The 22,899-nt window shown below is 38.6% G+C and overlaps 1 protein-coding gene across 1 annotated transcript in view; it reads right to left on the bottom strand.

Annotated features, from left to right (window-relative positions):
- The window catches only part of LOC139732328 (ubiquitin carboxyl-terminal hydrolase 3-like), a 28,352-nt gene extending 7,588 nt beyond the window's left edge, over positions 1-20,764 (bottom strand). The window contains exons 1-8 of the mRNA XM_071643195.1: positions 20,076-20,764; positions 12,351-12,411; positions 8,245-8,328; positions 7,669-7,752; positions 6,292-6,379; positions 4,949-5,022; positions 1,887-2,000; positions 207-320 (exon numbers count right to left, since the gene is read on the bottom strand). Of these exons, the coding sequence (XP_071499296.1) occupies positions 207-320; positions 1,887-2,000; positions 4,949-5,022; positions 6,292-6,379; positions 7,669-7,752; positions 8,245-8,328; positions 12,351-12,411; positions 20,076-20,172 (716 nt within the window). The 5' untranslated portion in view covers positions 20,173-20,764. The remainder of the gene's footprint in view (positions 1-206; positions 321-1,886; positions 2,001-4,948; positions 5,023-6,291; positions 6,380-7,668; positions 7,753-8,244; positions 8,329-12,350; positions 12,412-20,075) is intronic.
- Between the last annotated feature and the right edge of the window lie 2,135 nt (positions 20,765-22,899).

Raw genomic sequence — 22,899 nt, 5'->3', positions numbered from 1 at the left:
ACATTTGAACAAACCATCAAGGATTGAGATCAGATCTTTGAAAACATCCTATACAAGCACATTACTCTTTTAAACTGTTTATACATCACCATTCCAACAGGACATAACAAGACACAGACAATTCCCCAGCACACTGCTTGCGAGGCAAACAAAACGTGCCAGAATCGAAGAACGGTGAAAGAGGGAGCTGTGGTGAAAGAGGTTACCTGAATCTTGGAAAGATCTTCCACATGACGGAGAAGAGTGAATCAGGCGAAATGGCCGTCTGGTCTCCTTGGCAGAGCGCACACAGGGTCTTCCTGATCTCTTCCACCAGTGAGCTGCTCATGACAACAACAGCAACAACAACAACAAAGTTAACCAAAGATCACAAATTGAATTGAAAGAGTAATTGAATAGTCTCTGCTGAGTACATGACCCTTTAACTGGAAAGTGAGAACATCTTCCTTGCATTTCAACATTGGTGAGCAAATCAAAGCCATTGCTCTAAGTCATGACATACAATGAACACTACCTACACAATCTCTCCCTCGTCAAAAGTACACAAACTGCATATTGAATGATATACAACTAAGCATCTTTCAAACTGCCCTCTCAAATTATAAATATCAGGTCAGGTCAGGTCAGGTCACACCCGTAGCATTTCTGCCGTTGGAGCACTGAAATGTCCTTCTCCAGGTTTCCATATCCTGCGCCATTATAATACAGATTTCCACCGGCTTCTCCACTCATCTCCTCACATCATAATACATTGTATCAGAGGCAAATAAACTTCAACAACTACTGAGGTGATATAAAAAAAAAACCCGACATTATTTCACACACCAGTAACTACATATGTGGAAAAATTGACATGAAATTAGCTGGTGAAAATTCATTGCCTTGTCTCTTATTCTTAAGGATGTAAGCAAATTTTCATTAGTGTCTGTTTCTTTTCATATAATAAATGTTTCTGTTACCTGAACTTATTAAAAAAAAAACAGTGGAAACACAAGCTGAATGCAGTGGTATGGTTTGATTTTCCAGAGATTGGGTATTCAAGATTGCACAAACAAGCCATGATGATCACTAATGCTCTACTCTTTGCAGCAAAATAGTCTTTTGCACACACATCGTCAAACAACATCCTGACATCAAGACCACTAATCAAGTAAAATAACAACCTCTTGGCATATTATTCATCATGCCTCTGTGCTGTCACACACTATTAAAGAGACTTTCATTTCTTGGGGTCCTACATATATGAACAGCAAGCTACCTACCAGTCCAATATCAACATTTGAGAAAGATAACCCTCATTATGAAGCATGGGACTGGGAAAGTTCTCTATGCAAACGCAATGCCTCAAGCACCTTTCTCGGCAGAGGCTTGAAAATAAGTACAACTACATGCATGTCTTCAAATAAGCTTTCCTTTCCTTTAGCTGACCTTAACAAAAATACTGCAGCTGGTATTAAGGTTCAAAATAAATGTCATTCTGACTTGACAGGCAATAGGTAAGAGGAGCAGCATCTCCTATGAAGTACTTTCAATATAAGAGCAATAACTGAAAGTTGAAAAATGAATCAAGCATATGCTAGACATAGCCTTGAAATTACAGCAAGTTCACATAAATGATAATGCACATGACACACGACTCAAATCTTTCAGAAACACATGTGTAAGGCCAATTACCCTTCTCCCCCAACCTTTACCACTCGGTAATCCACAGTAATTGCCATTAATGACTTCGCGTGTGTTCGTGTGTGTATACAATGTATGTGTGTGTGTGTGTGTGTGTGTGTGTGTGTGTGTATGGGATGTGAGGATTTGAGTAGGGATGGGGGCTTTCCTCAGAGATGAGTTCAAGAGCAAGAAACATCTGCTCACGCTCATTTCACACTTACACATCATCATGCTTGAGATTCCGAGTATTGTAGATTCTCTTGCCAGCTGTCTTCCCACTACGCAGCTCCACTGCAGGTAGGTCCTTGAAGTATCCACAGAACTGATTGATGTTACTAAGAGGGAAGAAAAAAAAAGTACAGCACATAAAACTAATGTACCCTTTACGAGGAGTAGGGGGAAAGGTTCAAATGACCTTTGACCTCAACCTCTGTACCCTATCGTCTCATAAGTTGTCAGTTTGATCTTTGAGCTCGAGTGCCTCATTTAGGTCCTCTTGAAAAATGGCTTTGTTCCTCTTGAAAAATGGCTTTGTTCGGTGAAACAGAGAAAACTATGCCTTCTTTAAGTTATGACGTTGGCTGGTAATAAATGGGCAAGAAAGATGTCCAAAAAAATGATATCATGAAAATGTGAAATGCTGCTCCATGTGGAAGTGCCATCAGTCACCACTGCAATGAAAAGAAAATATGTAGGACAGTTCTAACATAGGCATCATCACGTAAATGACTGACTTGTCATCTTTCATAAAATATTGATCTTCTTGGCCAGAGTTCAATGTCCTATACTATAATACTCGAAGTTGTTGTTGTTGTCGCGGCCTTATGTATTTCCTGTTTTATTTCGGCGTTGCTGGTTTCTCTATCTCCTCCCGAGCCGTCGGCTCCGGACAGTTGCGACCGGTGCCGTCGGCCGCAGGAGAGTATCCTACATCGAATGGCGCGGGTTTCGTCCCCTCTCCGCCTCCGTGTCGACGTCGAGGACGAAAAAGAAAAATTAATTAGCTACATGCATAATGCATTTTTGTGCGTGACGAAAGAGCCGAGCGTTTCAATATTCACCGATCCTGCGCTGGCCTCCTGCTTTCTCGATCTTCCATCTTTTAGCTTGCAGAGACACTGGGGGATACTAAAGATGATGGTGCAGCGAAATCTCTGACATCTTCCGGCGGACGCGCACGCACACACACAATGTACCTCGCAGAACTCTACACACTCTTACACTGTGTGTATAGTTCTGTGATGTACCTTTGTCTCCGCCTGTTACGTGTACTGTATGTAATGTATTCTGTGTGTGCGTGATATGGACTACAAGGGCATTTACGTACAGTTCGCCATTATTGGCGTCCCCAAATGAAAACAACGAACGTTGTTATTTAATTGTATTTTGCACAACTGCAGAATACTATATGCAGCTCAGGTACGTCATTTAGTTTGCTCGCCGTTTGCTCTCAAGTCCGATGTCATTGTATGCAGACTGTTTAGGACGCGGCTAAATATATTTGCCGACCGTACCCTTCCATATCAGATTACACGCGCAGCTGTGTCCATTCGTTTACTGCAGAGCTGCTGTAATCATACATATTCATAAGATGAGCGGACGTAGAGGAAAACCTCGCTTTGCCGACCGCCTATTTTTAAAATTGCAAGTGGAAATAGAATGTGTGGTTCTATGGTCTATCAAACCAAGTTTTGGTGACAAAAAAAAGAGGGAGCAAATGAAGACGAATGCAGTGATGTATATATTCTTCTTTCTTCCATAACATGGGAAAAATATTAAAGAAAAAAAATACGAGGTCGTGAGAACCTACTCACACGGGTGCCTATTAAACCTGATGACTATGATCTCCCCCTCCCCAAATAATAACAATGATGATAATAATGATAATAATAATAATAATAATAATGATAAGGATAATGATAATAATGATATAATAATAACAATAATAGGAGCAATAATTGTAGGCCTAATATTAATTATGATAATGTACAATCTGAAGCAGATGTAGTTCTATATTAATATGATATATCAAGCCAAGTTTTGGTGATTAAAAACAAAAAGGAGGGAGCAAAATTATGAAGATATATCTTATTTTTCTCTCATAACGTGGGGAAAAGAAACATGAAAAAAAAAAACCACAAAACAAACCGAGGCCTTGAGACCAGCCGTGGATTCCCGCGGGTGCCCGCGTGGATGCAAGAGCAGGGGGTAATCAAAGTCATAGTGTTAATATCTTCCCGTTTCGACGGGAACAACCTGTGGGCAGAACTTTCGGGGAATCTCATTTACGTTTTTGGTAATTTTTCCCTGAATGTTTTTGTTTTTTGCCCTGCGGAGGTGGAAATGTGTGTGTGCGTGAGGGGGGGGGGGGAGGGGTGAGGGGCAACAAGACAACTGTTGGACTTCAATGGGTGCAAATAACCCCTCGAAACTCAAGTTCTATAATAAAAGCAAGTAGTGGCGGGAATGATCCCTACCAATGGACCGGATCGCCTGGCATATACTACAAAAATGTATTATAAAATTTCTGGGAAGGGTGGTCATTTAGAAGACAGCACAATTAACGAAAGAATGAGAAGACTTTTCTTTTTATTTCTTCAATAAAATTGTGCAAAATCGTATTATGAGAAAAAAAATTAAACCCCTCAGACCCGTGGATTTCCACGGGTGCTGCTAGTTTACAAGTAATAACACACTTACATAACCACAAACACATACAATCATACTAGAAATAATACAAAGCACAACCCATTCATGACTTAAGGTAAGTTTATCACAGCTGAACAAGGTTAAACCAACCTTTTGTACATATGTATCTGTAAAACAGTCCTGAAGTTAAGTTAGAAGCAAATCATTCCAAGCACACACAAGGCTACATTATAACATCACACTACTGTATATGCTGTTATTTTCGCGTACAGATATTTTCGCGAATGACGAGGCCATAGACATTTTCACGAGATGTTGTTTTCGCGAATTGATGCCGACGCTTCCGTTAATGCACTATTAACAGGGCGCATGGAGACATTTTCGCGTGTTGTTGAATTCGTGATCCAGCTGTGATTCGCGGAAATCGCGAAAATTAAACCCTCACGAAAATAACAGCTTATACAGTACATGTATCTTGACAGTATTTAAGGCCTAAGTATCATAAGATTCTTCCACACAAGTCAAACTGAACATTAACTGGCCATAGACATTATTGCTTTGTGTAACAGCATAAAGCTCTTGAAGCTTTGCCCAGTGACATTCACTGAACTCACAAAAGACATTTTCCTGTTACCTTAATGACTGCAGGACAGCGTTCATGAAACAGGTATTTCCTAAATTCCTCAGACCTGGTATGTTGGCTCTTGTCTGTGGATAACAAAGGGGACATTCAGGTAAGAGACATTGAAAGTTCGACGTCGACCGATTAACCCTTGCAAATCATGCTATCTGAGAGTAAGTTGAAGCATTTTCAAGGCTCGAGTGACAAATATTATTTTGTTCTCGTCTCATAACCACTTTCATAAAGTGCTATACTTTCATTCATTCAATTTTCTGCAACAAGCACCAATGATGAGTTGACTCAAAAATATGCAAGAGGCTTCTCAATCAAGCACAATCCACACACAATCACAGCATGCAACACACACCCCCATGACATGAGTGAACTTGCTTTGCATGCACCAGTTTGAAAAACAAATTATTCTTGGCTTGGGTGTCACAACGCAACATTTGAGCATCTGGCACTCCAGTGATCTCACTGCTGGAATTGGCCTGCAGACCCTATCTCCATGCTACAATCAATGACATTGTGTAACAAATTTTCAAGTACCTGTATACTAAATATCACAAACAATCACGTGTCATACACTGTAATTTCATATAACATGATAACAGGATGTTACTTTTCTCTTTTCATCTCCTTCTCTGTTGGTGCTTGTCAGATATGTTTTCTTTGTTAGATAATTACTGGTACTCATCTATTACTACATATTTTTAATGTATGCACAGCATCAGGTACAAGGATGCATGCTGATTAGAAATGCATATACCGGTAAACATACTCGAAAAGAACATACACAAAAGTCCTACTGATTGGTAATCAAAACCACTTGGTACGCATACAATATCGATGAGGAAGTATTACTGCAGTTCTTGTTCATCAGGTATACACCACACAAGATTGAATCTTCTAAATAAGACACTACACCTCAATAACATCGTTACTGGGCAAGTTACTTTCTAAAAGCAAAGAGTAAAACATTAAATGCAATTCATGTCTCTTTGATAAAGTCTGCATTATCAAATGAATGGCAGAAAGGGACTTATAATGACCTTTTCACTAATTTTTGCAGTCACTTGTGCTCAGTCTCTTGACTTTCTGATAGAGATTTGAAATGCTAATACACATGCATGGACAAATTTGGATTGACTGAAAGATGATCCAATATCTTTCCAGAGGCACCGTTTAATATGACAGACTGCACAAACATCATGATCCCTGAGCACAACAAGGAACCAACTCTGATCAGACATAGCATGCCACACAGCTTACGACATTGTTTGACGGCACAATATGACACCCTTGTGACATTTATCACCCTCAAATAATGACATTGGCATGGGCGCAATACTTACACTAGCTGCCAGCTTTTTCCTCGGGGGACCATCTGTGTGATCACCGACATCATTAGTTAGACTTTTCAGCTGCTTTTCATACTGTGCACTGAAAGTAAGGGGGTGGGGAGAAAAAAAAAATGAAGAAAAAATTCCATTACGTCTGACCAAATGGCCATGATATCTGGCAGAATTTGTGTAGAGCCACACTCTGTTTGCAAATTCAATCATCATTCACATTAACCCTCCCATGATACAATTATACAGTATATGATCAAATACTATCCTGTTGTTGTAAGAAATAACATTAATAAATGACAGGATTGTCTCATTCACCTTAAAGGGATGGTACAGTATTGGTGGATATGAGAATTGGGCTTTAAACTTTTTGCAAGATACCAAGAAAACACTTATGATATAGTACACAGCATACCATTTTAAGAGGAATTCAAAGTTTATTTAATGAAATTCGGGTTAGGAATGACTGAAATATCCAAAAACAAAGTAAAACAAGGTGATCGTAATAAAGTGTGGGTACCACACTTTATTAGAATCACTCTTTTTTTAATATCTCAGCTATTTCAAAACCAATTTTCATCAAATAAACGTTGAATTCCTCATAGAATTACATGCTCTTTCACATTTCATACGAGGTTTCTCGTTATCTCACCAGAAAATATTAGAAACCTGAAAATAGGTCTCATTCAAAACTGTACGATCCCTTTTATTCCTCCTGATGTGAAAGAAGACAAATCAACACATTCAGAGCATTGATCATGTATCACAGGATTGATTTTGAGACTAAGGATATAAAACTCAAGTAACTCAACTACAAATGAAGAATTGAAATAACATTCACTGGCAAAGCACACAAATTTATACCCACATCACTACTGTTGGGCCATATTGTACATTACACTTCTCAGCACAAATTCATAATTAGATGTCATAGTGTTGTTGGTTTTTTTCAAAGGCCAGACAGTTCAGCACAATAATCTTTGATTGTTAAACAGCTCAGAGCTATAATGTCCCCATTTTTCTTTCTAATGAATTTCCCTTACCTACATGTAGTCAATACTCGAGGTGATAAACTTGATGTGAAACAGATACAAAGAAATTTCTACAATACTGCTAAGTACTGGCATTTATGATTCCCCCACTTTGTTTGAAATGCCCCGATCCATACAAGCAGCTTCAAACATAGTTATGTCATCAACACATTCATTGAAGACAGCGACCATAATGCTCAAATTAACACTGATTTCACAGTCAATGAAATCAAAACAAATTTCCAGCAATTTACAGTACAACCCTGAAAGAATATTTCCCTTTAATATCTTTGAGTAACTAGCAAAGGATATAATAAAATGAATGATATGAATGTGATAACCAACTTACTTGACTTTGTCCTGAAGGAATTGTCTGACATGTTTGATGGTTTCTGCTTTGTTGTCATTGACGGCATATTCATCACACACATAACTGCAAGCAGAGTGGAAAATAAATCATCTTGTTAACATAATGAACAAATCAAGAAACAAGATTGAAAAAAAAAATCTACATCCCTCACAATGGATAAAACAGAATCGGAAATGATCTTCATTGATGATGTCCTTACACACACAATTTGAAGGCAAGCAATGCAAAACTATGTGAGAAACGGATATCTGATGCAATATTTTCATTAAAAATTCAGCTTCATGAAACTAGACAATTCCATGATCTAGACGAGATTTTGTTGACTTTTCGAACAGCAATCTTTGAAAATACATCCAAACATCGTAACGATGTATTTAGAAAGGCTCGATTTCTGTGCATTATTAAAGTTCAAATGAGTATTACTTGTGTACAACTGTGTAGGTAAACATCCATGAGATCTTGCAATATCAACAAAGTTTGGGGGCAAGTGTTACCCAGAAGATAAATTCTCCTTTTCTTGTATCTCTCAATGATTTAGCTGGTATTCCGACTCACCAGTAGACGCCTAGATTTTCACAGTTGATGGAGGCCGCATGATGGTGTTCCTCAAAGTGCTTTTTGGCATGACCATTCACATACCTGAAGATGGAAATAGAATACAATCAGTTTCGATCACAGAATCTTCACGACTTTACATACATGTACAGCAGGCATTACACTGGACTGAAATTTTTTAACAAAGTTCTAAACCACACAAAACAATTACTTTATGTACCGCCAGAACTATCGGTATACATTGTACTGCACTGTTAAAGAAGGTAAATGTAAACATGACAGTAATTATAATACTGTAGTATGATAGTATTGATACATGTACAGTGTATATGATTATCCCAAGGTTCCTATTGTATTGAATATCAATAACAGTGATAATGATATCAATGGAGTGGTGGTATTGATGACTATGTAACTCAAGTAATGTCAAAGAAATTCACACAAAACTCTACCTCTCTCAAAAACAAAACAAAACAAAACAAAACCAATGGACAATACTGTGACCTTCATAGCAAGATAATACTTCTGGTAGTGAACTGTAGCAAAGGCATGATTTCGTCAGTAAAGACTGTAGCGGTAGCCCATCTTGTGTGTTTGAGTGTGAGCCAAAGAGCACAGCAAATCAAGGGACAGGTTTTAATTCTCACACCTGGTAAGTTGATTTCTCAGCGGAAAGGAAGTATGATATTTCCTCGTTGAGTTACTTTTGATTTCCCTCCCAGCTTTCGATACACAAAAATATGAAATCACTGGTGGATGGCTAGGACACTACAACTTTCACTTTTCGATTTGTTTGTACATTTAACATATGTGTAGGAGGTCATTCATCTTGAGTGCGCAAGAAGAATACAACAAGAAGACACAAGTGGGGTTATACATGTAGTCTAAGAGTCAATGCACATTGCAGCAAGTGGTGACCAAAATCCAAGTAAAATGCCACAACATTTCTTGGTTTGTTTTCTACACACAGCTGCCATGTTGTTTCATCACCTATACATTGCTGAGTGCAGTGATATCTGTCATGATAGATCAAGGGGGGGAGTAAATACCAGACACTGACAAAAGCAAAATAAAAGTTAAATAAAGCTTATCAAATATCAGATTTCTCATCAAGATGACCTTACATCTTTTCTTTCTCGTTCTATTTTCTGCATGACAGCGATGTAGTGTTTGGATTTGTCTGGGTGTCTGTCTAGGGCTAGTTAGGTTTTTATTCGTAATTTGTGTAATTCATTTTTGTAAATTGAATTTCGTGTACAAAAGTAAAATATCAATGATATCTTATGTATATTTTGTTATACTATGTTCGGGGGGAATGCACCCTACAAGCATTGCTTCTTCAGCATTCCTCCCCATCTCCTGCATTTTCTAAACTTCAAAATGTTTTGTTTTTTTTCACCCTATCATTTGTTTTTCCTTAAATATCATACTTCATATTTTGTAATTGTTGACACATTAGGTACTTATGTTTTATGTGACAAAAAAAAAAATGTATTTACAAGTTCTGTTGAAGATGGAAAAAATGATGAATGAATGAATGAATGAATAAATGAATGAATGAATAAATGAATTGAATGAACGAATGAATGAGGCTCCAAGTTCAAATCATTCCCATCTGGCTACCTACAGTATCACTGCTAGATTACCCTGGATGGGCATGGTAATCTTCCTCGCAGGAAATGAATGAACAGGACTACTGTACACTATGTACAAGTGCAATGTGCATGAAAGATTGCATTGCAGGAAAAGGTATCACGACATGAAATGAGCTTGGCTCATCATGCCATCCGATAAACATCCGACAAAACAGTATCAAGTTAACACTGCCTACGATGTACCGGTCTGAATGACATACAGTATGGGTATTTGTTTTCCCCTAATATAATCCAAACATCACTTGTATCACATTGCAGACTGTCCATGCAGCGTTATAGCCAAGGTACAAGCTGGATTTTGTCACTGGGCTGGGTGTTTATGCTCTGCACCCCTATTTTTGTAAATACATTCTCCACCTCTCAAGCCAGGGGTATGAAAAGAAAGGCAGGTATGTAGAGTGCATTGCCACTCGAGACTAGGTTGATTTGCACAAGTGTATCTCTACATGTGGAGATTGATGACCAACTTGTTGTGATAGTCTTTCTATACATCACACACACAAATGCTGCATGCGTAAAGGCTCTACAAAAACATAAATGAAAACATCAATGAAGCAAACAATATGAAATATTGACCTATCAAGATTACAAAACATATAATGGTGAAGTACAATGTACATACACGTACGTGCACAAAACAGACGTCTATGCTGCATTGTGTTTCACTCACTGCCTTCCTACAATGTGAGCGTCTGCCATGAAAATGTTATCAGTGCTCGTAGTCACTTTGTGATGAACACTGTGTGTGTCCTTAATTAACTAATGCCAGATTGGTGTATGTTACTACATACCATGCTGTAGTACTAACATAGAACTCATACAAATTGTATAACAGAACAAAGAATATTCAGGTCACTAATGAAGTTTTAAAGCCTTTGCCTATCAACATGCAACCCTGTGATTTTTAACTGAGTACATGATACACTCCCTGAACTGTTACCCTTTTTCCTTTCTGCGGCATCCAGGCTACAATGTGCACAATGGTGTAGATTGTGCATGTGTTCAGAAGGAAAATGCGTTAAACTCTTGATCTTCACCTGAGAACAATATCCTTGAAACCTTTACTGGTCTACTTTAAAAAAAAAGGAAAATAATAATAATACTAATAATAATAATAATAATAAAATGGTCAAAATAATGATATCTGGAGTGTGAAGACAGATTTTTTTTCTCCACCAAAGTTCTGCTACAAACGTTGTGTATATCTACCGATATTGTAAATTCATTCATATTATACAGTGTTACTTAGTGTATTCAGCCATCCAACAAAGACTAATATCATGTGCCATTACACTGGCTCTGCTCACTTTCAAATCTTAGGATTGTTATAAAAGAAGGAGCAACTACAAGTGTACATTAAAATTATTCAAATAATGGATGGGTGACATCCTATGTCACTAGCACAAAGACTATTCCACTCAAGTACAGGGTGAATCTTCAGTCATCAACTCTTTGCGTGCCATGTTCGCATGCCTGACTCTGTCAACTGACAGTTTGTCAACTTCGCATACTGTTGCTCAAATGCACGACAGCACACAGACCGATCAATAAATTGCAATATGTGACAGTACATGTACACTGAAAGCATAAAGCATCGTAACCACAGCTTTGTCATAAAATTCACATCGCAGCTAAGCTTGCCATTTTCTCTACAACTTTGCTGTACTGCATTTTTAGCACTAATGCTTCATAAAAAGTTGCATGGCTTTGAAAAACACAGAATGATTTCTAAAAGCGCTCACGCACTGCAGTCTCAAAAACAGTGAGGCAAACGGGGTTTACACCATGGCACGACAGAGTTCAAACTACATGTATAATATTGTTAAGGAGGAGAGGTTTGCGGTAGTCCTTGCAGGGACTGTTGCTTGGCAGAAAATTAGCCTAGAAAGAGAATTGTTGTACCATAGTACAACTAGAAAAGCACTCCGAGAGCGCAGACCTCCGCCAAGCAGTTACTTTCCATCGATGATCCTGCTCTTCCATACGGAGATCAGTGATTTCCACCCACTGAAAAATTGCCCGAGATCCCCAATATAGAAGCCTTTGTTATGTCATAAACCCTCAGGTGCGCGGCGCGCCTCGCCCTAGCAGAAACTACGGCACGCACTTTAGTGCGCGCATGCAAACCTCAAATACGCCCTGCCTGAACTCCCAAGTTCATTGACCCTACCTGCCAAAATATCAAAAATCCTTAATAAATTCCCTAAAAATTCTTGGATCATTACCAAAAGTTAATCGTTTGGTACTTGTGTCATTCTCAACCTTTCCTGCAAGTTTCATCCCAATCCGTTCAATACTTTTTGAGTTATTACAGACTAACGAACGAACGAACGAACGAACGAATGAACGAACGAACAAACGAACAAACGAACAAACCAACGGTAACGAAAACATAACCTCCTCCCTTGGCGGAGGTAATAACCTGCAGTGGTATGTATAATATGTACTCACCTTCCACAGAGCACAACCCCACAGGCAAGACACATCCATGGACTCTTATTTGACCGACATACTGTAAACAGAGAAATAGAAACAGACACACAATATTAGTTGAAGGCACTGTACTCACAAGGCATTTCACCAGATAGGTTTCAGTTCCATTTGACACTGTACATGAAAAGCTGTGACCGTGCTCCCAAGCAGGAGACTATCACTATAGTCTGAGCACAATGTATCCCTCCATACAAAATACACAATCTGTGAAGTGTTGCGATATATCTGATGTACATCATTGTACAATAGGTACTGGTTGCATTAGACCAAGTTCAAAGACATGTATACATGTAGTACACTCTACCAGTGAAAGGCATGAGCTACAGCATGACATGATTGTCATACAAAAATCTCCAGATGACCAAATTAAGTGCAGGTTGAATAAAATGGGGGTGGGGGTGGGGGAGAACAGATGATATTACAAAGTAAACATAAAATGCACACACCCACGCCACATTTTACGGATCAATCGTATCAACCTACATTTTCTCTCTCTTTCTCTGTGTCTTCATAATGTGTGGTTGTGACTGGAAACAATGGGAAAATCCCTTTCTTCTACCTTCATAGTCAGATACCTGTATTTTCCTTCTGTTACTTTGCTTGCTTGGAGGAGGATATTCAGATAGAGGATGCAATGCAATAAATCCAGTAAGTAATCTACCATGTTACATAAATTTGGACATTTGAAAACCTTTGCAAGTCACCTACAATTGTACATGTACTGTGCTTTTGTACCCTGATGAACATAGGGGTACATTGCAAGAATGTCCTTGATCACGTGAAGCTGTCCCAAGTGTCACACTGCTCACATAAGAAGCTTTGTCTGTTTATAGACTGTACATGTAGACTGACAGAGTTCAATTTCTTCCAGGCGGACATTGTACTCAAGGCATCTCACTGACATTTTATTATCGTATGTGTCTAATGTAACAGACTGAACAATAAGATTTTTGGATCAAATTTACAATAGAAAAGTCAATGCTATCTTTGTCTATCAAAAACAACAAGGAAAAGTAGAAATTACGCGGTGCGTAACATATGTCCCCGCCAGAAGTAGCATTTTGTAACAAAATGTGCAATATAGGTAAAAAATCAAGGTCAAAGGTCAAAGAAGTCAAAGGTCAAAATTCTGTGTAGAAGTTTTGAAGCCCTCACCTAGTGCTATCACATAAAGCAAACGGAATCGAAATCGGGTTAGAAATGGCGAAGGAGTAGCATTTTGTAGCCAATGTACAATATAGGTCAAAAATCAAGGTCAAAGGTCAAAGAAGACAAAGGTCAAAATTCTGTGTAGAAGTTTTGAAGCCCTCACCTAGTGCTATCACATAAAGCAAACGGAATCGAAATCGGGTTAGAAATGGCGAAGGAGTAGCATTCTGTAGCAAAATGCACAATATAGGTCAAAAATCAAGGTCAAAGGTCAAAGAAGTCAAAGGTCAAAATTCTGTGTAGAAGTTTTGAAGCCCTCAACTAGTGCCATCATATAAAGCAAACGGAATCGAAATCGGGTTAAAAATGGCGAAGGAGTAGCATTTCGTAGCAAAATGTACAATATAGGTCAAAAATCAAGGTCAAAGGTCAAAGAAGTCAAAGGTCAAAATTCTGTGTAGAAGTTTTGAAGCCCTCACCTAGTGCCATCACATAAAGCAAACGGAATCGAAATCGGGTTAGAAATGGCGAAGGAGTAGCATTTTGTAGCAAAATGTACAATATAGGTCAAAAAATCAAGGTCAAAGGTCAAAGAAGTCAAAGGTCAAAATTCTGTGTAGAAGTTTTGAAGCCCTCACCTAGTGCCATCACATAAAGCAAACGGAATCGAAATCGGGTTAGAAATGGCGAAGGAGTAGCATTTTGTAGCAAAATGTACAATATAGGTCAAAGGTCAAGGTCAAAGGTCACGACTGAAATTCTGTGTAGAAGTTTCAAAGCTCCCATGTAGTGCTATCATATAAAGCAAACAGAATCAAAATTGGCTCATAAATGACAGAGAAGTAGCAAATTGAAGATTTTGATCACACACGGACGCACACACGGACACACGGACACACGGACACACGGACGGACGGACGGACAGACGGACGGACACACGGACACACACACGTACGGAGCCCGTTTCATAGTCCCCTGCTCGAACTCGTTCGGCGGGGACAAAAACTGATGATTCCAATGGAAGTACATGATCATCATGGCAATACAAGAAGATTTATTTCTGAATTGTCGGCGCCTTTGACATACCATACTCTCTATGCCACCTCACTACACAGTATATCTAATTGCTTAAAACTTTCAAAAAGTCTCAATTTGTTCACACTTTTTGTTAATAATATTGATTAAATCTCTTCAATACTATTCCAAACAATCATTCACAGTGAGAATGCAGTTCTCTTGAATGACTTTACTGTAGTCGCCCTTGTTCAATATCTTTGCCTATCCTTGCCTGTCTTTTATGTCATTATTCCCCTAATAAGATGCTTTTACAGGTACGTGTACATGAGCAGCGCACCTTATAGAGGGAAGAAGTACACATCTTCACATTTCCTTGGAGTATACCACTTTTTCTGAGTGTTTTAAAATTAAACATCTAACAAGTTTTAGTATTATAAGACTTGACAGGCAATTCAGGGTTGTGAAAACCGTAACCTTAATAAGCAAGGCACAAGAATGGGATTTTCAGCATATTTCTATTTAGAAAATAGCTTTCTCACTGTATTAAGCCTAAGGACTTGATTGAAGTTGGGTTGTACATACACCCTACACGTGTGCACATTTCAAAATGTAGCATCGGATCTACAGTTGTGCACAGTTCGAATTATCTAGAGAATCATAACAAAATTCAATGTCTTCTACATATGATTATATGATGAATTTCAGACATACAACTTATCAGAGATGAGTCTAAAGATCATTATTTGTTAACAAGGATCCTCTATCTCTGAAAAGGTAAGAAATAAAAAAAAAATGACAAGGAGCTCATCCTATATTCAATATATACAAGTGTAATCTGTACCACACACACACACACACACACACACACACACACAAACAACTCTGCTTCCCTACACGGAAAGGAGGGTCATGCAAAGTTCAGTTAGTCTCATTCCCCAGGCACCTATTTGACACGCTTTACAAAAGTACCATCTGGACATTCATGATGCAGGAACTATGGTTACTCATCCAGCCTAATATCTAATGCTTTAGCACAATGAACACTTCTGGTTCCTATAGCAATGCATTCCAACCAATACACAAGGATACAATGTATCTACACAGTGGTGCTCCATGGATATGGCCTCAAAATCACATCTCAGCCTGTACAGCACAAACTAGTCGGCCCAGTCTGCTAATCAAGGCAGCCAGCTGCTATAGAGCAGGGGCCAGCTCAGTCTTCTGCACAGAACATAACCGAGATTCGGAGGAGGAAAATGGCTCAGTCATTTCCAAGCTATGGATAGGGTTAGCTCTTCGACTCCGCACACCCACCGATTGTTAATTTTTACAGAAACGGGCCATGCTCGTGACCTTTGCATCTAATGGCTGGATATGCGAGCAGCAGATGACCAGATGGGCAACCAGAAATTTCTCAAAGAGAGCAACTTAATGCTGCTTCTTTGCCCAATTCCTCACAAAGTAGAGACCTGTATATTTTGCCCTGCAGCTCATTGATCGCTAAATTGCTTCGCAAAATGGTCATATCTGACTGCCCGGCTGTGAACACCGCCTGGAAAACATGAAAACTACATTGTACTTGTGTACATATAGGCCTATGTGTATGTATAAATGTAGGTGCTGGCTTATGTGGTCTAAGATAAAAAATGAATAACTACAAATTGCCATTATTTTCATGGATCTGTTACAATTCACTTCAGATGGCTGCCAGCAGAAGAAAGGCTAACATAACCTAAATCATGTTGTCACTGATGTAGATTATCAATTTAAGAAAATATACAGAAGCAAGTCTGCAAATGTACAGTGTTGATACCTATGTACAAGTGTATATCTGACTTTCATTCATTCATTCATTCATTCATTTATTTCCATATCAAAACATAACATCTACAAATATCAAAACACAATTGCCTTGGTACATTTATACATTTTGAATGGAGGGATCATAGAAAGCACACACGAGGCTTGAGATGCAGAACTACACAAACACGTGTACATCACCCAAACAAACAGAACTGTTTTTGTAAATCTAATTATGAATACTTGCTCTGGATGGTTATTACAAAATTCCCACATTTCATAACCTTCTGTAGATTATAAGGCAGAAAAACATGTATCTTATACCATCAAAGAGGGTTGAAAAGTGTGGGCAATTACGCCCCCCCCCCCCCAAAAAAAAAAAAAAAAAAACCAGATGCAAATCATACATGTACATAGGGCCTACATTGTACATTGTACTGAATGGTAGCATGGCAGTGCAAGTTACAAAAGGACTATTTTTTCATTAAGTGCAAATATTTTATCGCCACATTTGTACATGTTGTTGTAACATACAGTAATTTAGTAATAAGACTATCAAGGACAATTTTCTTGCCTACAACTTTTCTGCTGTAATAGGTTGTAAACAACATGCACTTTTTTAACATGTTTTTTTTTTCATTTTAAAAACATGCCTTGTTTAAAACTTACCTTTGCCATAACGTAGCATTTGATCTGAATTTCCTAGAGTTTCTGTGCTTCCTAAATAATTCAGAAATCCATAGCCACACTGACACAAGGTCATCAGTTCCCAGAATGTGTCCTTACAGAAAAGCCACATGAAACATGGCAGTTTGTAATGAGGCAAGACTGCCTCAGCTGCATAAGAAGGCGCCTAATGCCACAACGCTCAAAGGCAATGGAGTGGAAACATGATAATGGGGTACAGCCCTTTCCAGCCCGCTGCCTCTGCATCAGCTGATTGGGCACTGCAGAAGTGGGTCAGGATCACTGTTTGACTACACTGGCCCACTGTACTGTCACTTTCTCAAATGTGGGTGCACATGGATTCTGTGACTGTGGCAAAGGTCAGATCAAAGTTCCTTGACTTAAGGGCCTGTTCAGATTTCGATTTTCAATTGGAAGAAGTTTTTGTTACTGCTCCTATACATACCGGTACACTGTAGAGCAACATGCATGGGGTATACACATGTACTGTGGCACTATCTCCTGCAATAATGCATGCATGATACTGATCACAAATATTCACTCCATAGAAAGCACCCATAGTTCTTTTAAAACTCGTGATATTGCCAGTTCTACTTCATTTTAATTTCATCCTCCAAAAAAAAATCTAAAGTCATAAGATACAAAATTTAAACAAACTGATAAAGAGACCATCATATGCATGTAATGTAAAAGGAGTACAAGGCCTGTATGCACACTATCATTTGGGAGAAAAAAGAAGTTATTCCATTGTTAAGGTTTGTCATTGTGCAGGAAATGGTCTCTAGCACAGCCTTGGAACTCCTGGCATGTCTTACTGCATGGTCACTCATTCAGAACAAATTCAACACTGTGTACATGTGGTTTATCTAAAAATTGAATACATTTTTGTTGTCACAATACTGACCCTGAATACAGAATCACATGTTCAATTACTCTGGATAGAGATGTTTAGCAAAGACATCACATAGCCTATTACTTGTACATATGTACATGTATGATGTAGAGATGGGAGAGGGGGGTCACTTTGGCTATCTTCCATAGAAGGCTACATATGTAGCTCAAATGTAACGTGGGCTGTTTTTCAGAATGAAATGTGCTGGCATGAATTTTCGCCGACAACAAAACCTGAGAAGGAGTGTATTATTATCAGAGCAGCAAAGGATGAGAATAAAATGATGTTGAGATGGATAAATGATAAACAGTGTTTGAGGTTGACAGGAATGACAGAAATGAAAGGTATTATATCAGATATTAAAATCAAGAAGGAATGACACGAGTTCAGTTGCCATCTGTGAAAATTAAAAATATACAAAGTTCCTTGTACATGGTAGAGACAGTGGGGGATCCAGGCGGGGATGCATCGGGTGCCCCTCCCCCCTTTACTTTTTGTTAAAACAAAAGAAATTAAAGAAACCTTTAATTTGTAAAGGTGCCAACCCCCCCCCCCCTTTTTTTTTACGGAATTCCTGGATCTGCCCCTGAGAGAAGTGAGGTAAACCAATTTTGGTGGTACATTGTTAAAGTGTACACACATACAGGACACTATAGTATATATAATGGCATGATTGGTTTCAGTTTCAAGACGATGGCAGTGATAAGACAAAATCAAGAAGGAAAGCTTTCATTTTTGACAGTTTTGGGGCAGTTTCCGCCTGCTGCCCACTGGTGATAACTAGCATAATGATACAAGGACAAAATCACACGCGTTGCAAAGAACTTGTCCCACCTATGGCATCTGCAGATGCAGATCACAATGTACAGCACTTGTAAACTACAAATTTGTAGTACTTGGGTACTCCGTGTACATGTACAATGTAGTTATTATGACATCTTTCATGGAACAATCCACGGTTGTTTTGAGGCTGAAGAAGCCGTGGATAAAAAGAAGAAGGTACATGTACATGTGTATTTGCTCACTCCATCCTAGAATAATTCAGTACTGTATAATTTCAGAGACAATAGTTCATGTCAATCAATACTATGGTATATCACTGATGTTTGTACACAAAATACATGTATAGAAAATTAACATAACCTTTGCCTACAAATACAAATTATATTACAATCAATTCTTAGATGAGATGATGTACCACTAGTCTACTTGTTTTTGTTTTTTTGTTTTTTGTTTTTGTTTTTGTTTTTGTTTTTGTTTTTGTTTGTTTTTTTTTTTTGGGGGGGGGGGTTTAAAGATGTGAAACAGTGAAGCCAGTAAAGCAAGTCTTCCAGCAACCACAAACTTCAAGCAAATACAACAGAGTAGTTAGACTGGGCTGAAGCCTTAAACATAAACTAGCAAATTTCAATAACATCCATTTTTAATCTACATCCTAATACTTGCCTGTTATCCAAATATTATGGGCAAACATTTTGCTGGGCCAAGAACAGTTGATTTAAACTGCACCGACATGTTACTAGCAATACTATACGATGCACCATCACATCAAGTGTTCTTCACAAGATTATTCTGGCATCATAGACAGAAAAATCCGTCTGTTTGGAGGAGTCTTTCATTATTTTTTTTACTTTATCAGCTCTCCTTCGTAAAATCAGTAGACAGGAGTCTCCGCAGTTGCTCCGCGGAACATATCCCTGACGACCAGATACAGACCGATCTTTCACTAGTTTCAGTCAAATTCTGGCATAGCACAGCAGTTACCACCAAAACCCGAAGTGAACATTAATAATTAATCAATTTGTGCCAACATATCCCAGCCCAAATCACAAAATCAGAGAAATGCCCTTTTGCCAAAGTTTTTTTTTTTTTTTTTTTTTTTTTTTTTGCGTTTGGTTCACATCTGAATGTGATAGAGCGAGTGTGACATTTTCTAATCACAATATGCTTATCATTGACACATTGTGCATTCATATAAAATCGTAAATGTAAGTCAGGTCATCACCATATAGCCAGCATAGGAATAAAGATGCTGAACAACTTGTTCCCATCCTGTTCATGTACATGTAAATCTATCATGTCAGTTATATTACAAAGAGGGAGTCGAGAATGGGATGCACACATGCCCTCCATCTCACCTGCACATACCCACGACGAAGTGGATTCGCCATGGGACTTCTTTGTCATTGCACACACTCCTTGTTTGACATTGTTTACCAAATGCGGACACTCCATTTGCGAATGGACACACAGGTGGTGTAAACGGACTAGTCCACGACGGTGATTATCTGTACTCCAAAATACGTATCCCAATGAGCTCAAGTGGATGACTTCCCGTGGATGTGCTCCACCATATGCTAATATACCACAAGAAAGCTACGCTGGGCAAAATAGACCTATGCTTTCTTGATCTTGTTCACGTTAGTCGGTGGAGAACGAGGCCTTCCAACCCTTCTTCTCTCTGGCCCGGTCTGTCGCACTTGCCGGCTACACACGCACTAGTTTATAATCAACAGTGCCTTACACCTGACCTGGCGGCGAAACTCCTGCACTGCACAGCAGACAGTACTGTACATTCGTGCGCTATATCGTGAGCGAAATCGCTATCATAAATATCAGCACTGAAACAAAAACATCACCCTAGAAACAATAATCAAGCGTTTGGTGACAACCGAAGTCTCTCCCAATATCAACAAATACGGAACATCACCATAAGAAGTAAATCAGCAGCCAATATTCTTCCACAGCGGAGAAATTTCCAGATTAACGAAATTAACCGGCGTTGTTTTCCACTGGGTTTACTTCCACGAAGCACGAGTTCCTGCGTAAGGAGTTCAGCATGCAATAAAGGGAGGCACAACGCATGCGCTCATCTCAGCCTCGCCCTGTGTTGACGCTGTATGAAACGGAAGGTTTGATTGGATAGTTATTATCGGTCATAGGTCGAAATGAGCGCATACGCGCAGACGAGGTTTTACCTCGCACAAATCGTAATAAAACAGCGATTTTACATTGTAATACTCTGAAGCGGCTTACATCACAAACGAGGAGACTGGTTGGAGGCACTGGCCTTCGAACTCACAGCCGACCTTTAGGTCAAAAGTCATCACAAAATAGAACAAAATAAAACAAAACAAAACAAAACAAAACCAGCCAGTGAGAAGTACAAGCGTCGTCACCCAGACGCATTCTTTTTATCCATATACAGTACCGTGAAAATAGATCAGGGGCACAAGTATCTTGTTATTTCAATGAAGCGCGATACATTAGTATATGGCCTACGAAAATAACTTCAACACTCAGACAAATGTAGGCCCTAACGTCCTACAGGTATATCAACGATTATCATTACATTGTGCAAAGTACATATTTACAAAACCACATTACCCCATGAATTTTCAATCATCACACGATTAAAATAAGAATATTAAATACAAAGAAAAAAACCCGGAAGGAAAGAAGAAAGAACGACTGTGAAACATTTAAACAAGATGTTACAATGTTTGAACAAGTCTTGTGGAATTAGACCTTCTAACTCTACTTCATATTGCATTGTTTCATGAGGATATTGAAACACTTATCTTGTCAACGGCCTATATTCTAAACCCCGAGTTATTGAGTGATCACTTTTTCTTTCTTTTTACGGCTCGACCATTACACTGCTTCAGTGCCATTCGCGGCAGAACTCGTTCTCGCTTTGGTTGAGACCTAATATCAGGTTTCTAACATTTTTTGGTGAGATAATGAGAAACCTCTTATGAAATATGAAAGAGCATGTAATTCTATGAGGAATTCAACATTTATTTGATGAAAATTGGTTTTAATATGGCTGAGATATCCAAAAAGAGCAATTCTAATAAAGTGTGGGACCCACACTTTATTACGATCGCTTTGTTTTACTTTGTTTTTTTGATGTTTCAGTCATTTCAAACCCGATTTTCATCAAATAAACTTTGAATTCCTCTTAAAATGGTATGCTCTGTACTATATCATAAGTGTCTTCTTGGTATCTCGCAAAAAAGTTAAAAGCCCAATTCTCATCTCCACCAATACTGTACCATCCCTTTAAATGACAAAATTCTATGACGTTGCAAAATGACGGATTAATGCGCAGCGTTCACTATCATTTCCTTTTAAGAATATGGCAGTATTCACGTTAGTGTCACATACTCGATGCTTTATATTCTTGATTTTATGATGTAAATCTGACTTTACTAGTGGCCAGGGAGTGTGGAAACTTGAACATCTTGCGCGAATGCGACACTTCGCTATGATACTGCCATAGGATCAAGATCAGGCACGTGACACCGCGCCTCATTTATAGGCCCACAGACTCTTAAGAATTTTCCTCCTGATCATGTTTGACAATGGCGCAATATAGGTCAGATACATATATTTTTTCATCATTATAATCATCATCATACCATGGAGCTACGTAGCTCCATGATCATACCGATTTAGTCCACCTTCATATACATGTGGATTGAGTGAATGCAACAATATTAGTGGAACACATTGGCGTGAAAGTTTGGGGAAAATCCAACAATCCGTTGAAGTTATCAGTTTTTAAAGTATCTGCGCAATCACTGCTGGATAAGAAGACTACTACAGTGTATGATGTCACATGCGTACAACGATATAAGGAAAATAAAAAGAGAATTTCACAAAACTTTACTTTTTGAATAAAGTGCACCCTTTCTTCGACTTGTTACTAACGTATGTTAAGGGTAATTATTATTCCCCCTGCCTTCTGAAAGAGAGAAGTTGAGTGTTCTTTTGTTATGCGAGAAAAGTGAAAATATGTTGAATTTTCTCTATACTTTCTTTAAATCGTTGTACACATGTGACATCACGAGCTATAGTAGTCTTCTCATCCAGCCGTGACTGAGCAAAAACTTCAAAAATTAATAACTTTAGAACGGATTGTCCGATTTTCCTCAAACTCTCATTGATGTATTCTAC

This window comes from Diadema antillarum, unplaced genomic scaffold (genome assembly GCF_040938485.1).
Source record: "Diadema antillarum isolate AM-2024a unplaced genomic scaffold, OU_Dant_1.0 seq00000413_RagTag, whole genome shotgun sequence".
In the NCBI taxonomy this organism is placed as follows: domain Eukaryota; kingdom Metazoa; phylum Echinodermata; class Echinoidea; order Diadematoida; family Diadematidae; genus Diadema; species Diadema antillarum.
This window is presented reverse-complemented; position numbering and strand designations above follow the sequence as displayed.